This window comes from Pipra filicauda, unplaced genomic scaffold (assembly GCF_003945595.2).
Source record: "Pipra filicauda isolate LSUMZ 115617 unplaced genomic scaffold, ASM394559v2 scaffold89_size2521313_pilon, whole genome shotgun sequence".
NCBI lineage: Eukaryota > Metazoa > Chordata > Aves > Passeriformes > Pipridae > Pipra > Pipra filicauda.
In genome coordinates, this window is record NW_024105086.1 from 1,042,304 (window position 1) to 1,057,502 (window position 15,199).

At 47.2% G+C, this 15,199-nt stretch overlaps 1 protein-coding gene across 5 annotated transcripts in view; it reads left to right on the forward strand.

The window, feature by feature from the left end:
• The window catches only part of SEPTIN8 (septin 8), a 40,243-nt gene extending 26,728 nt beyond the window's left edge, over nucleotides 1–13,515 (forward strand). For 2 of the 5 annotated variants that reach the window (XM_027747602.2, XM_027747604.2), the window contains exon 10: nucleotides 12,091–13,515. In XM_027747602.2, coding sequence (XP_027603403.1) covers nucleotides 12,091–12,256 — 166 coding nt within the window. In that variant the 3' untranslated portion in view covers nucleotides 12,257–13,515. Of the gene's footprint in view, nucleotides 1–2,457; nucleotides 5,302–6,563; nucleotides 7,594–12,090 lie in introns of those variants that run through there. The other 3 variants (XM_027747603.2, XM_027747606.2, XM_027747607.2) reach the window with 3 other exon arrangements.
• Nucleotides 13,516–15,199: the final 1,684 nt, after the last annotated feature.

Sequence of the window (15,199 nt, forward strand, 5' to 3'; positions counted from 1 at the left end):
GTCTGCCACTGGGAAGCTGGAGGTCTGCTCAGATGCTTTAATGTTTGGTCAATTGCTTGGACAGCACGTGGAAAAGGGGATTTTGGAATCCTAATTCCCACCCTTCTGACTCTTTGCTTAAAGCAGAGGAGAGACAGGACCCTCCTGTGCCCCAGCATTGCCCAGGAGAAGCCTGGGCAGCTGCGGGTGGGAGGGGTTTGCAATTTGTGGCCATTGTCAGAAGGCCAGTGGTTCTGTGGGTTCACTCTTGTCTCTGGGGCAACCAGCTCAGGCAGTCCTGCAAGCTGTCTGCTCCTGGAGACAAGTGGGAAGGGGACTGGAAATAATCTGCATCTTCTGCCCAGCAGAGAGGAGTGGGGACAACCCTGACACAGCTGTAATGTCTCCTGCATGCAGTCCCCATCACTCACTGCTTTGCTGCAGGCCGTGGGCTCTCTTCAGAGAGTGTGCTTATTTTATTTTTAGAGGCAGAACTGTAAAGAAGGAAACAGCAGCTTAGAGTAAAGATGCTTTGGCAATTCATTAGGGCTCCATGTGAAATGGGGCTCCAAGACACAGTTCTGATTACAAGAAAATTCATTTCCCCTAAAGGCAGAACCCTTATCTTAGCTTGCTGCAAGCTAATTGGCATTGCTGAAGCCAGCAGGAGTGAGGGCATGTAAATAATGCTGCTCAGCCACCTGGTTGTGTAATGATAGAGCAGGAGGAGAACAGATTTTAAAAGAAAAGGTGGAGGATGTGATCCTGCTTCCATTCAAGCCAGTCTCTGAGGAACACTGGCCAGGGAGCAAAATGAGATACACCATCATACAAGCTGGTAATTCTGCTATTCCAGCACTTTTTGTTACTTCCCCTTGCATGAAGGAGCTCAAGAGCCTGAACTGCATTCTGTCAAACCCAGAACAGACTGGTGACAAGGCTTTCTGAGCCTCTTAATGATAGCAAGAGAAAAAAACACCACAGAGAGTAGCAACACCTGAGTTTGTGCTTGACAGCACAGCGTTTGGCTTCACGTTGCTGATGAGATCTTGTGCTCTGTCATTTCCCTGCTGTGAACTGCAGCACCAGAGGAGCTCCTTCTGTGTACTGACATCCTAGTAATTTGTTTCTGCCTGTGTTAGATAACAGGGTAGATTATTTAAGTGTTTCCTTGGAGTGTAAATGTGTTAAAACCAAAGCGCTCTCCTCTGCAGATCTCTCGACATGCTCTGGGCATGGCCCACCTCACAGAGTCCAGATGGTTTGTCAAATAGTTTGCTGAAAATAGGGTTTAGTCCAGCTAAGCTCACTGGTGAGTTAGAGGCTGACTCCTGGGGCCCAGGGCTGCCCTGGGGAAGGTGAGCACGCTGAGCCACACACTGTCACTGTGGTGGGCATGGACTGTGCAGGTGAGCCAGGAAACGCTGCAGCTCCCCCTCAGCTCCCTCTGGCTGCAGCAGAAATGGGTTTCCTGTGCTTTGCTGGGTTTAGCCCTCCTGGAGATGTGAGTCTGGACCCTTCCTCTGCTGCCTGGTGATTGGACACCAGCCATGGTCAGGAGGAGGCAGCTCGGGGGGTGCAGAGGTGCGAGGGGCACCCACAGCATGTGCTCTGCACAGGGGGGACCCTGCACACTGCTGGGGCTCTGCAGCTGGAGGAGGTGCAGCATGGCCAGGATGGCTTTGCATTGGGGTTTTTTTGCATACCTGTGAGCTAGTGTGTTTTTTGGGGATTTCTGCTCAAGTTAAATAACAAAGTTTGTAATAAAACTTTCAAAGGAAGGTGCCTCCCCTTGGCTTTGCCAGTGGTGTGACTTCCCAGGCCCCCTCTTCATCTGGGATATCTTTGCCAGGTTTCTTACCAGGATCAGTCCATCCAACCAGACTGGAAGTAGCTGGGATTGGTGAGCTGGTGGCTGGCAGTGCTCTCCCCCAGTACCAGCAGCCAAACTTCCCCCCCCGAGCCCATGGCTGGGGCTGTGCCCATGGCTGTGGGCAGAGAGGGGAGGGGAGGGGGACCCAGAGAGGTCCTTGGGGGGCATCACTGCCAGGAGAGCCCCCGGGGATGGGATGGGATGGTAATGGAGGTTTGGGAGTTTGGGATCAACATGTGGGGACTTCACAGGAACTGGGAATGTGTTGTGAGACTGCAGGAGGGGTGTTTTTCCTTGCTTCTAGATTTAGGAGAACTAATTGAACCCTCTGTCATCTCCTGGTTCAAGACAGTGGTTTTGGCAGCTTCAATACCTGAAAGGTGGTGATGGAAGGATTGCAGGTGCTGGGGGAAAGCAGAGTGTTGGTGCTGTGCAGAGGGCCTTGGGGGGGTGCTCTCGTCTGAAGCCTTCAGCTGCCCCAGCAGTGTTTGTCCTCCTCCTCCTCCTCCTCCCTTGGTTTTAACATATTTTGCTACATTTTGCTTTTGTTTAATTTTCATAACTTTAATTCATGCTTTTTTTTTTTTATGTCTTGTTTCTTTCAGTTAATCACACACAGACTTTCAGGCCAAGAGTGGACTTGGTGCTTTCATGTGTTAAGTTGCTTGAGTTTCCCACCCTGTGACCCTTCTCATAACACTGTGTGCGTGGACCAAAGTGACAATGAGCGTCTCCGGTGGTGGCAGTGACCCTCTGTCACCTGTGCAGAGTTATCAGGAGGTTTGCAGGAGCTGACCTAACCTGTTCATTTTGTTAAACAAAGCCAGCTAATCCCTCAAGTTAAGATGTTTTGTTCCAAACCCAGCGACTGAGCAGCTGAGTATGAACTGACCGTAACTGTCTGAACTCATCTTACCCACCAGCTGATAATTGCTTTCTACATTTAGTTTTTTAAATTGGCTAAGGTGACTGCTCATTGACCTTCCCCAGTACATGCACAGTGAGAGGAGTGGTATGAAAAATGCTGAAATGTTTATTTTTCTAACAAAATTCTCGAATAAATTTTTAGAATGGATAGAAAAACCAGAATGCTTAGGCTTCCTGCCCTGGGAATCTTAGAGTAACCCTCATTCCAGTAATTCTGTATTTAATCCTGAATTACTCTAAACACTTTCTACATCATTTATAATATATATATATATAAGGAGAGAGAGAGAAAGTGGTTAATAAAATTCATGGGACAATGTTTTGAATTTTCTTTACTGCTAAAATAGAACATTTATAGAGAAAGGTTTTCATAAGAGTTTGTTGTATAATGTGGAACTACAGGATTTGTGTAACTTTTCAGTTGTCACTTACCAGTGTATTTACTGTTGTGGAAACTATTTAAGCCATCATCGTTACTTTTACTCTTTAACCTTAAACTTGCAATGTGCCTAATAAGGAGAACCCCTGCTCCTGAGCTGTGCTCTGTGTTTATGCTGACAGGCTCTGTTCTTCTTAGAAGGGGCTTCCTTTGACACTCCTCATGCCTAGAAATCACAGCCTTGTTTTCCTGGGCAACTGAGCTTAGAGGAATAATTAGGATCAATATTAATTTTTTCCACTCAAACCATTTTGTGACTAGGCAGGACAATAACTGAACAGAGTTACTAGCTATGTTGTCATGGAAAAATAGCTGGACCCAATTCCATCCATCCATCAGATCCCAGGCTAAACAAAAGGAAATATTTTATATTAACCCTCACATAGTGTCTTTAGAGTTTATAAAAACACTGGCTGGCTAAGTGTTAGTTGTGAGTGTGTGTGTTTTTATTTAGTTATTAATGTTGCAGGATTTTTCTGATGTGGTTTTTACTGCAGACTTGTCTTTGGGCTGTCAGCAAACTCCTGCCGTGCCGTGCAGAAGGAGGGGCAGGGCCTGGGCCCGACTGTCCAGGGGCTTTGCTGCACTCTGAGGTTCTTTACCTCGCATATCCCATTAAAGCAGCTTGTTTTTCCTTTCTGAATACATGCTCAGGTGTTAAACTGTTTTCCTATGGACATTGGCCTTTCCCATGGATATTCTGACAGTCCTGTCAGTGTTACTTGATGCTCGTAGGAAAGAACCTCACCAAGACCTCACGGTACCTTTTAGAACAGGCTGTTCTTCAGAGTAAAAATTCTGCACTTGTTGGGAGTCTGCTGAAAGCTGAACATTTAATTATTAAGGCTGTGCCTCCAGGTTAGATGTGTTTTAAACAGTAACTGTCAAACGTTGGGAGGGTTAGTGTGGTTTTCTCAAACCCAGACAAGGAACCCAACCCTCTGTTTCGTGCAAGAAGACAATTCCACCTCACCTCTGACTGCAGTCCAATCATGTAGCAAATGATTTGTTATTGATTTTTGCTAATGAGAGAAACTCTGGTGCACTAATTGCCTGAGCAAGCAGCACTCTTTGGTTCAGTGTTTTGCTTCTCAAGGCCAATGCTGGCATGAAACAGTGACTGGTGGTACTGGTGTGCCCCCAGCTGCCTCACCAGTGTGTCCCCAGTCGATAGTTCTCTCCTGATCTCATGCTGCAGCCAGCAAGATCTATGCAAATGATTTCTCTCTGCCCTGGCTCATCAGAGATCAATTCTTTTTTCCTAGAATAACAGGTAGTTAAGAAAAGTGATGATTACAAAGAAAGAGTAAAAAACCTTCAAATCCATGGGCATTGCAGAGAAATTTACAGCTTTTTCTGAAGATGACATTCAGAATGTATGTAAGAATATTTTAATGACTATGATTATTATATTACTTTGACTTTATGTTGTGGTGGACAGTCCTTGTCCTTGTAGTTGCTTGTTCAACATCACACTCTCCCCAGTGGGACTCAGTCATATATTTTTCCCCAGTACTGGTCTTTTGTCCTTTGGCTGAGACAAGATTTAAATATTGTGGTATATAGGGTAGTTCTGTATCTTATTTTTATTTAACAAGTTACAAATATGTGGTGATTCTAATCTCATCCAGTCTGAAGACTTACATCTGGTAGGGTAGAAGAAGTGAAAGAAAACCCTTCAGAAATGACTGAAACCATTCAGTTACACGTCCTTTGGCTGTTTTATACATTTATCTGTAAAAGATTGGTATTAATGGGAAAAACTATCCATGTTTTTATCATTTAAACATTTACCATTGTGTATGTTGTCTGCTTTCTAATTTAAATTGTGTTTTGTGGGTCTCTGAGGGGGGTACACACCTGGCTGTGGTGGGTGCCCCAGAGTGGAGATGGGGTGGGTGGTTTGGGGTCGTGGAGGCTCCTGGGGACTTGCCTGGGGGACACAACCCTCTGGGACGTGCTGCATCCCTTTGCTTTGTCATTCCCAGCGTGTTTGGGTTCGTGGCTTTGGTTTTTTTTACTTTCATTTCTTTCCACTCACTTTGTACTTTTTTTCTTTTATTAAATCTCACATGTATTTTGAGTTTTTGTGGTGTCGTTTATTTGGTGGTGCATTTTCTGTGCTATCCAGTCATTATCTGTATTATCTGTCAAAATAATACTGTGTCATGATTGCAAATCTTACCAGTCACAGGCTGTCTTGTGACTATTGGGAACATTCAAAAATATAATTAGCTAATTAATTAACAACTAGCTAATCATAGAGTATGCAGAAATGCACCTCATCTGTAATCTGGGGAGAAATTCTAAGATATTAATTCCAAAGCCATCCCTGTTTGGGCAGGAGCCTTGAAGCTTGTTGGTACATCTGCTTTGTGGGGTCTGGTGGCTGAGCAGGTTCTACCAGCAGCTTTGCTGATGTGATGGTGGCAAAAAGGTGATTGGAAGGTAGGATGAGAAGGGAGCAGAGCTGGAGGGTTTCCAGGGGGCACTTCCAGAGCTGTGTCCTTTTCTGAAGAAGCACATCCTGTGCTTAGGGTGAGGCCAACAAAGGAGCACAGTGTTGGTCTGGGGTTCTGCCTTCAGAGAGAGCTGCAACTTTACCCAAAGGCCTGTTCTCTGTTCTCGGGGTCAGTGCTACACACAAAGTTGTGTGCAGGTGACTTTGGGCCCCCTGGGCTGTTTTTGGTGCTGGACTGAGGTGGGTGCTGTGCTCAGACACGGCTGGCACGGGGAGCTGGGCTGAGGCAGCCTTTGCCCCAGTGCTGCTTCTCTGGGAGCTTGTTCTGCAGCCCCAGGTGAGGAACAAAACCAGACGGGTTTGCTGGGGCAGCAGCTCAGCAGTGAGGTGGGTGCTGCCCGTGTGTTACAGTCCCAGAGCCAAGGCCCTGGGATGTGCTGGTGCTTTCCCTCAGGACACAACCCAAGCCCTGCCTGGTCTCCTTGTCCTCGGCTGCTCCATGGGGACTGTGCAGCTGGGAGAGATGGCTCCAGGCAAGGGGGCTGCAAAGCCACTGCCCCAGCTCTGTGTGCCCAGCTCTGTGTGGCTGGCAGTGCCTGCAGTCCTGGCCAGGCTGGGAACAGCTCCTCAGCTCTCCCATCCCAGCTCTCCATCCCATGGGACTTCTCAGGTGTTCCATCAGCAGCCTTTCCTCAGGAAAACTTAAATCAATCCCCTGATTACCAGTTCCGAAGAAGATGTTGGCAGCTGGGAGAGCTTCTCCAAGTTCAGTGTCTGTGCCCAGCCCCAGCTACATTAGAGTGGGGCTTTGACCTTTCATGCTGTCTTTACTCAATGTAAATAACTGAAACTTAAACACTGATTCTCTTTTGTTCTTTCTGTAGCTTCTTTAGTCTTCCCAGTGCCTACTCCATAACAACAGGAAGATATTAATTAGAAGATTTATTAAGGCCAAAACATCTCATGCAGAAGAAATTAATTGGTGCTTTCACCTTTAAGCTTGCAATACATTGCACAGAAGAGAATATGTAGCAAGGACTAAGATGCGCCGTGTCTTTTGACGGGGAACAGTTTGCTTGATCAGGTTTCTTGGTAAAGTTGAAATCCAAGATATTTGCCAAAAGGTAAACTGCTAATTCAGGCTGCTGCATGGCTGGCACTAAAACCAGAATGCTAATTTTGGAGTGACAGCCCCTCCAAAGCAGTTAACACTGACTGACTGCAGGGAGATGAGGGACAAAGCTGGGGTAGTGTGAGGGGCTTTTGGCTTTGCTGCTTGAGCTGCCACAGTAACAGGGTCCCACGGGTCCTCTCCTGTCTGGTTTTGGGGTGTAACTGGAGAACCTGATGTCCCTAACCTGACACCTATAGCCTGACTCCTTAATCTTTCAGCTGGATTCTCACCTATCATAGCAATAACTCCTCTGTGCAGCTTTCTTCTGTCTGCTTACAGATTTTGTAACCAAACCCCCCCAACCTCCCTCTGTTGAGTTTTCTGAGGGCAGCACGTGCTGTCTCACACTGGAACCCCTTTCCCAGAGCCCCCTGCCCACCTCCCACCTGCCTGGGCTCCACTCATCCCACTGGGATGGGATGGGTGAGAAGGGAACCCTTTTAAAGGACAACTAAATGTTACATATTAACAGAGGGGGGATGGTTAAAGCTGGATCTCAGTGTTCCTGATGTGAGTTCTGTGTTTGTTACAGACTGACTTCCCCTTACACAAATACTTGTTTAAAAAAAAAGGAAGGGGGAAAAACAAAGTGTGATGTCTGTGCCTCAGTAACTTCACACAGGAACAGGGAGAGGCCCCAGTTTATCTTTGTTTTAAACAACCTTGTAAACGAATCTCAGGAATGACCTACTTGTACCAAAGTTGGGTTTAATAAAAACAAAACTGACTTGTTTAACAAACATCTGTTAAAACCATGGTTTGTATGCAGGTGTAACCACTGCAACAACAACGTGCTCTGGCCAGATTCACAACCCTCACATGATCCCAGTGTCCCTTCATTAACCCTGCTGCCCTGTGACTGAAGTGAGATGTCCCCTGTGCAGCCTCGTGTCGGGGCAGCTGCTGCCCCAGCCTCCTGCCCTTCCCCAGGCTGCTGCTGTCCCTGCTGTCCCTGGGGCTCAGGGGTGGGAGCAGCCCAAAGCCAGTCCTGAGCAGGAGGTTTGAAGGGAGCTCCCTGTGCCCCTGCCTCGTGTTGGAGGGTGAGGCTGCAGTGGGGTGAGGAGCAGCAGGAACAGGGGTGGGTGAGTGTGGCAGGAGTCCCCCAGGCTACCAGGGCAGTTGTGTCTCTGTGACCAGGAGTTTGCCGAGGTGGAGAGGCTGGTGCACTGAGCCCTGTGCCCAGGGGGTGGTACTGACAGCTACTCAAACTCTGGAGGCCCTTGGCATAAATTAGAACTTGGAAATAAATCTCAGCTATCACAGCTCTGTGGCCTGAAGATGCCCAAGCTGGGCCCATGGAGAAGGTCTGGGGCCTCCTGGCCCTGCTGCCACAGGCAGGGATGAGGCCCCACGTGTGCCAGGGGCAGTGGGACCGGGTGGGAAGCACCAGGCTCTGACCCAGCTGTGTCCTGGGGGCTGTGAACTCAGAGCTGCAGGTCCTCTTGGAGGGCTCTGTCTGTCTGCACATCTGTGGTGCCCTGCACAGAGCAGGGGGCAGCTGGAGCCCCGTGTGAGCTGAGCTGTGCCTCGAAACAGCCTTTGCTGCTGCTTTGATGACTTTTAAACTTGCCTGTGTTCTCTTTTGAGGCCAACCAGTCTAATTTCTTTGGCAGAGCTTTCATCCGGTTTGGAGCTATTGTCGAGTCAGATTCCAGCTGGGTAGGTGAATTGGGAATAAAAGCATTTTGTTCTTTTTCCAAATTGCTCAGAAGGGTTGATTAAGTTCTGTTTGTCGTGGCTATGCTTCGGTCACAGCGGGGTTGCAGTTGCACACCTTGCTGAGGAGGAACAGGGGGAGCTCTGGGACCTGCCAGGAGTTAATGCCTCGCTCCATCTCAGTGCACCCTCTGCCTTCCTGCAGAATCGAACTGTAAGTACTGTTCAAATTGAATTTAACACACAGCATGTCCTGGGAGAGCAGGCAGGCTCCAGGTGAACTGTCCCCATCCCACTATGGCATCTTACCCCAACTGGGAACAAGGGGCCCTGATGGGCCTTTCAGCACTGGCTTTGTCTTTTAGAGTTAACTCACATTGGTGCTAGCTTTTGAATGTTGATCATAGAGATCTGCAGAGGTTTTGAAAAGCAGGTTTGTTCATGGGTTTTAAGATGTTATCCAGCTCATGGGCAAGAAACTACACCCCTAGGCTCAAAGCTGGGGGAAAACACGAGGTTGTGATTGTTGTGGGATAAAGTTACAGCATGTTAATTACTGTGTGTGGGATTTTTCTGCTGGCATTTCCATGGGTTAACACAGCTGGTGAATCCTGAGACAGAGCAAAGGGATGGGAGGGAAGCAGAGCCAGTCACAGCCCTGTTTCCTGCAGTGATCCACGTGGGCATCACCTTTTGGCTGGGCTATTCCAGGTGCAGACCAAGCTTACATTTTATTTCATGGAAACTCCAAAAGACAACTTGCCTCCTTCCAAAAGACAGGCAGTCAAGTCACGGCTTGTTGGAGAAAAGGAAGGTGCTGCTCAGGGGGAGGAGCCCTACCATGAAATGACCACCTTCCCTGGGGTAGGATGAATAAATCCCGTGTCCCAGACGTGGTGCTGCCTGGCCTGGGTGTGCGGGGACCTCGGGACCCTCGTCTGGTCTAACCCAGCACCCCGAGTCCTGCTCCTGCAGCACCCCTGGCCTGGGCAGAGCCCCCTCAGGGCAGCATTCACAGTCACAGCCTGCAGCAGCTTTGACTTGGCTCGTGGGAATTCCCTGGGTTCCACTGCTGGTTCCAGTCGTGTCTCTCCACACGTGTTGTTTGCACTGTCTCCAGCACTGGATGTTTCTGGAACACTTGGCACTCTCTTGGCAGTTGGAAGAGCAGTGTGGCTTTCTCCCTGCACACACACAGAGCTCTCTGTGTTCTCAGAGTGAGCTCTGGCAGATTTAACACTTCAGAAAGCGTGAACAGCTCTCAGCAATCAGTCCTGCAAGGCTGCTGGTCAGGAATTCCTCTCCTGCAAGGTAAGACAATGAGGAAGGGGAGGAAGGCCAGAAACTTTCTCCCTCCACTGATGAATTCTGCTGTTACACAGCATGAGGGTCTCCTTGCTCCTGTCCCATCCCTGTCCCCAAATTATTTGTCCCATGTCATTACATGAGACACCTGCCCAGTATTTAGCCTGTGCCAGTCCATGTGGAACCCCTTCCCATTCTGTGACAGGGTTGCAGGTGTGGTGGTATCCATCCTGTACTGGCTGGATTACACCTTCTAAGTAGGGTAACAACCACCTCAAAACACTGGCCCTATTATTTAAAACAAAACCAAAATCCCGTTTGTTTGAAAACAATGTGTGAAGCTGGTTTTTAAAAGTCTAAGAGAGGTTTAATCTGACCTTTGTGAAACTGTTTTGCTGTGAAGATTAGCAGTTAATAAGAAATAATGTGGTTGAGAGGAATTAATTAAAGGCATTTTGTATTGCCCAGTCTGCTAAGACAGAACAAATTTAAAAAACACTGACCAGCATGTGCTGGTTGGTGAGGGCCCAGGGCAATGGGGGTTGTGGACAAGGAGACATATCATAAGGAACTGTGATTGGGTCTTTAATGGTTTAACCAGGAAGAAGCACAGACTCTAGACCCCTGGGTTCCAGGGTGAGGCCTTAGGAAAACTGGAGGTTTGACTGAGGCTTCTCACTGCTGACCCAAAACCTTGGTTCCACCCCAGAGCTGTTCCAGAGGCAGCAGTGGGGACTCCCTGTTCCTCGAGAGCAGCTCCTGCTCAGGCTCCCACGGGGTGAGCCAGATCAGCTCTAATGAGAGAACAATGGTGTGAGCTGGATGAAAGGCTCCATCTGTCAAACTTCATCATGGCTATTTTAAAAATAAACGGAGGCATTTGGTTCTCCCTGCAGTGTGTAGCTGCCTGCCAGCTGGAGCTCTGAGTCTGAGCTCTGATTGTGACTGAGTCCCTCCTCTCCCCAGCTCGTTGTATCTAATGACATTAAAACTGAGGGGAACACACACTGCTTAGGAGGGACATAAAAACAGACAGGTAATACCAACTGTCTTTATCCTCTGAGAAGCACAGTGATGCTTTTCCCCTGTTGTTTTGGCTGCTCTCTTTGCTGGGTCCTGCCAAGGCAGTAGTTCTCCACCAGAGCCTGTGGAGTGGCTGTAAGGGAGGCCATGGGCAGCTGAGGGCACAAGCCACCCATGCCTCCCATCCCCACTGGGCAGGGGGGGCCATCCCAGCACTCATCAGTCTCCATGGCTTCATCAGGAATTCGGGATTAGTAGGTGGGAAAGGTGCTGAAACAGCCTGGCTTACAGTGACCCTCAACCTCCCCTGATGGGAATTCTTCCATGCAGAAGGGTGGTGGCAGGGCAGCCTTGCCTTGGGATGGCCCTGGACAGCTTGGCTGATGGGATAGAAAACACAAACAGCACTGGGTGGCTGCAGGCACGTTAGCTCTTGATCCACAGGCTCTTTCTGGATGAATTCAGCACTGTTCACCTGTAAGGAAAGATGCAGATTTTTGTAAGTTCAGGATAAATTGCTTCCTTGTCTGGCCACTGCTGCTGTCACTGTAATTAGGGGGAGGGCAGGGGCAGGCTGAATGCCCCAGTAAAGGCATAGCAGCAATATGCTGTTGGTCCTGATGCAAAACACTTAACCAGGAATTACCACAGAGAAGGTGGGCAAGTGCTCCCTCTCTTTAGGAGACAACAGGCAGGAGGGACAGGACAGCAGGAGGCCAGGTTATTTCTCATAAATTCTAGACCACAAAATGGGTGGACAGTAAGCTGACAGTTTTATGTGTTTTACAAAACTGGGGTAAAGCTGTAGAAAAAAATCCATGAAAAAATTGATCTTGCCTTTGGTCATTAGAAGTCAAACTGATTATATTTTACAAGCAGTGTCTGTGCTTAGACTGTACTTTTTGCAGTGTTCAGTGGGAGGCTGGGGACACTGGGCAGGTTTCTAGGTGCTCTCAGACTCTCTCATCATGGAAGAATCTCTCCTGGCTCAGGATCTGTGGCCAAGAATTTGGAAACCTCCCTTCTCTGCCAAAGGGATGTCCCTCTCCCCAGTCCCACCCCTGAGTTGCAGTTTTGTTCCCTTTTGTTAGCACCAGCAGGGTCTGCAGCACAGGCAGAACACAGGCACGAGTCTCAGGAGCTGCTGAAGTGCAGTGCAGGCTGTTAATACACACACCTTTATTCACTTACCGTGTCCTGCCCTCAGCATTTGTGACCAAAGGCCATTTTGCTTCCTACCTGTGCTTTTTTAGCAGGTCAGTAGTAACACAAAGCCAGCCAGGAGTCTGCCTCTCCAGCTCCAAGGTGATGATCACCAAGACCAGCGTGGAGCCCCTGAACTGCACGAGCTGGTGGGAGGCCATCCAGTGCTGCAGCTGCCTGGTGAAGAGCGCGACGTGGAGGGAAGGATTCCTCTGAGGCAGCTGGGGGAGATGGGGCCAGCAGGACACCACATGGCATGGGACTGGAGAGAAGAGAGAGTGTACATATATATATATATATGAATATATATACAAAGAAAAGCAGAGGTCAGTGAAGTTGATATGTTTTCATATATCATCACCCAGAAGTACAGATGAATTTCATCTCATAGCAGGAAACCCGAAGGCTTCCCCCACCTTTTTCTTTGTGTTTTGTGTTTGTACTTGCCAATCATTGAACTGATAATGAATGTACAGGGTCTGTGTTTCCTAACAATCTCTGAAGTTTCTACGTTATCCAGATTGCTGCCCAGGAGATTCAGTTCAGGCCAGCAGCTCCAAATCCAGCAAAACCAGTAATTCCAACTGCACTCTGAATTTCCCGAGGAAACAAGCACCTGCAAAAGGCAGTTTTCACAATCAGCAGCCTCTAATGGCTCGATATTTGCACATAACCTTAAAAAAGGGATCCAGGATGTGTTTGTATCACATGAATTTTGCCTTACCAGCACATGATCGTTTCTTGAAGATAAAGTTTAATTGTTTCTATCAAATGTTCAGTAACTGCAATGTGAACTAAGTGCCAGATCGGGGTAGTCTCATTGCATAAATAATTAGTGGGATGAAAAGGAAAATGATTTAAGGAAAAACCTGTGTGTGAAATGTAGCAAAACTCTGACAGCTTTCTATGTACAGTATTAATAGAAGGGAAATAGTTAGAAATATTTTTGCAGCGTGTATTTAAAAAAATAAAAATGGCATAGAGTTGTGCATTATGAGAATCTTTTTAATGTCCATTTTAGTTGTCCTTTAAAGACAGGAGTAAATTTTTTTCAGCAAAAAGAAAGGTTTTAAATAGTAGAAAATTTTAAAAATTAATTTTAAAAGAAAATTACTGCAATATTCTTTAAAAGACTTGCAGATAGGTAGGAACAGGTAGTTTGCAGAGCATCTTGGGAAGGATGTGTGTGTGTGTGTGTGTGTGTGTGTGCATCTGTGTTTTCTAGTCTTATTTGATAAGGAGTTGTTTCTTTAAAGAAAAAAGTTGCAAAACATAGTGCTTACAGTGTTTAAGGAATCCATTGGTGGTGTTGTGTAAAGATCCTGCTGAAGCTCATCCAGGATAATTCTTTCCATTCTCAAGATCTCGGCTGGAGAGCATTTACAGCTGCTCTGCACCACCAGTGTCTGCACCAATGGGATTACCTGTAAAAAAATTTAAAAATTTAAAAAATAAAGAAGCCAACGTCCTACACAGTGCTGTGTGTGCTTCTCTGTATGGTGAGGGGATCTGACAAGGTTAAACACGTCTGTGGGAAGCAGAATGCTCATCCAGGAGCCCTTGTTACTTGGGGTAAACAAGTTAACGCTTCTTCATTACGCCCAAGTTGTTGAAAGACCTGGAAACATGAACAACTTTTAGTGTGTTGAAAATGAAACATGCAGACCTCGTCCTCTCCACTGGTTTGTGCTGCAAGGACAAGAAATCGCAATGCACTGGAGATATTTTAATTGGGCCTGAAGGGAGAAGAAGAAAACATCAAATAAAGAAGAGAAGAGTCTTGGGGAAATAATTGCATTCTGTGACACGTGCACAAGTTTCAAACTTTCATTTGATTTCACTTGCTTCTGAATTAGTTTAGCTACAGAATCTAGAAATAGAACAAGGAAATTCAAAAGTGAAGCAGAATAAATCCTCTTATTGGTTCAACCTTTATTCCTGTATCCCACAATTCTTAGACTATGCAATGCCACATTATTTACAATGCAATGTTACTCCTCTTCTCACCTCAGATACTGGTTCAGACTGGACTTCAGGAAGAATTTCTTCATGGAAGGGATGGTTAAGCCCAGGGAGGTGTTGGAGTCACCATCCCTGGAGGTGTTGGCTGAATGGCTGGATGTGGCACTCAGTGCTCTGGTTTAGTTGACAAGGTGGTAATTGGTCAAAGGTTGGACTTGATGATCTTGGAGGCCTCCTCCAACCTTAATGATTCTGTGATTCTACATGCCAGCATCAATCTAAATGGAATTGAGAGCTGCAAGGCTCAGCTCAACTCCTAACTTTGCTGTTGCTCCAGTGGCAGAAAATGTCAGCCCCATAGTTTGGTTAAAAATTGTAGTTTCAAAACTAAAATGTGAAAAGCAATAACATGAATGCTTTGTGTTTAGCAGAGACAACCAGATGATAATGAGTTCTTTGGACTTATCACAGCATTTGGACTCAGTTCACACAAACACTCCTAACGAGGACTGTGCATCAGTGGAACCTCATCAAACACTCAAGTTCATACATGTTTGTATGTGTGTGCTTAAAGGCCTTCCCCAGCAACGACCCCGACTGCTCCCTAAATCTGCTGCCAGACATAGTCCCTGCTTTGTGTGTAAACTGATTACGTGCTCCTTACATTCCCAGGCAATCATCTGGCCAGGGAAAAGCTGAGAGATCTCTGCCTTCACTGATGCCAACAGCCTGTTGAAGATGCTGGGCAAACATTTCAGGGTAAAACTGGAACTTGGAGCTTATTTCTGCAATCCAGAGAACTGCTTTCTTGTAACTCAACAGAGAGATATCTGTGCCCTGAGGGGGAGGAAAAGTTAGAAGAAAAATGTGGTTAGTGCTTTGATGATTTTGTTAAACCGTATCTCCAAAGGAAGACTCAAATCTTGTTAAGTGCTCTAATTAGCATTTTGGATGTCCGGAGGCTGGAAATGAAGGGAGTTGTCGGCTGTGTCTGCAGAGGGAGGGTGAGGGCACATTTCAGTGCTGTTTAAACCGCTGGTTTGTGTTGCTCACCCAGTCGTGCCCAGCTGGGTGACCCAGGCCTGGTACTGGGTTGTACTGAAGTACTGACTGGGGAAGCACCCAGCCCTCCCAAAACGAGCTCTTACAAACAAGGTGCTGAGCGTGCTTGTTATTCCCACCCTGGGAAAACTGAAG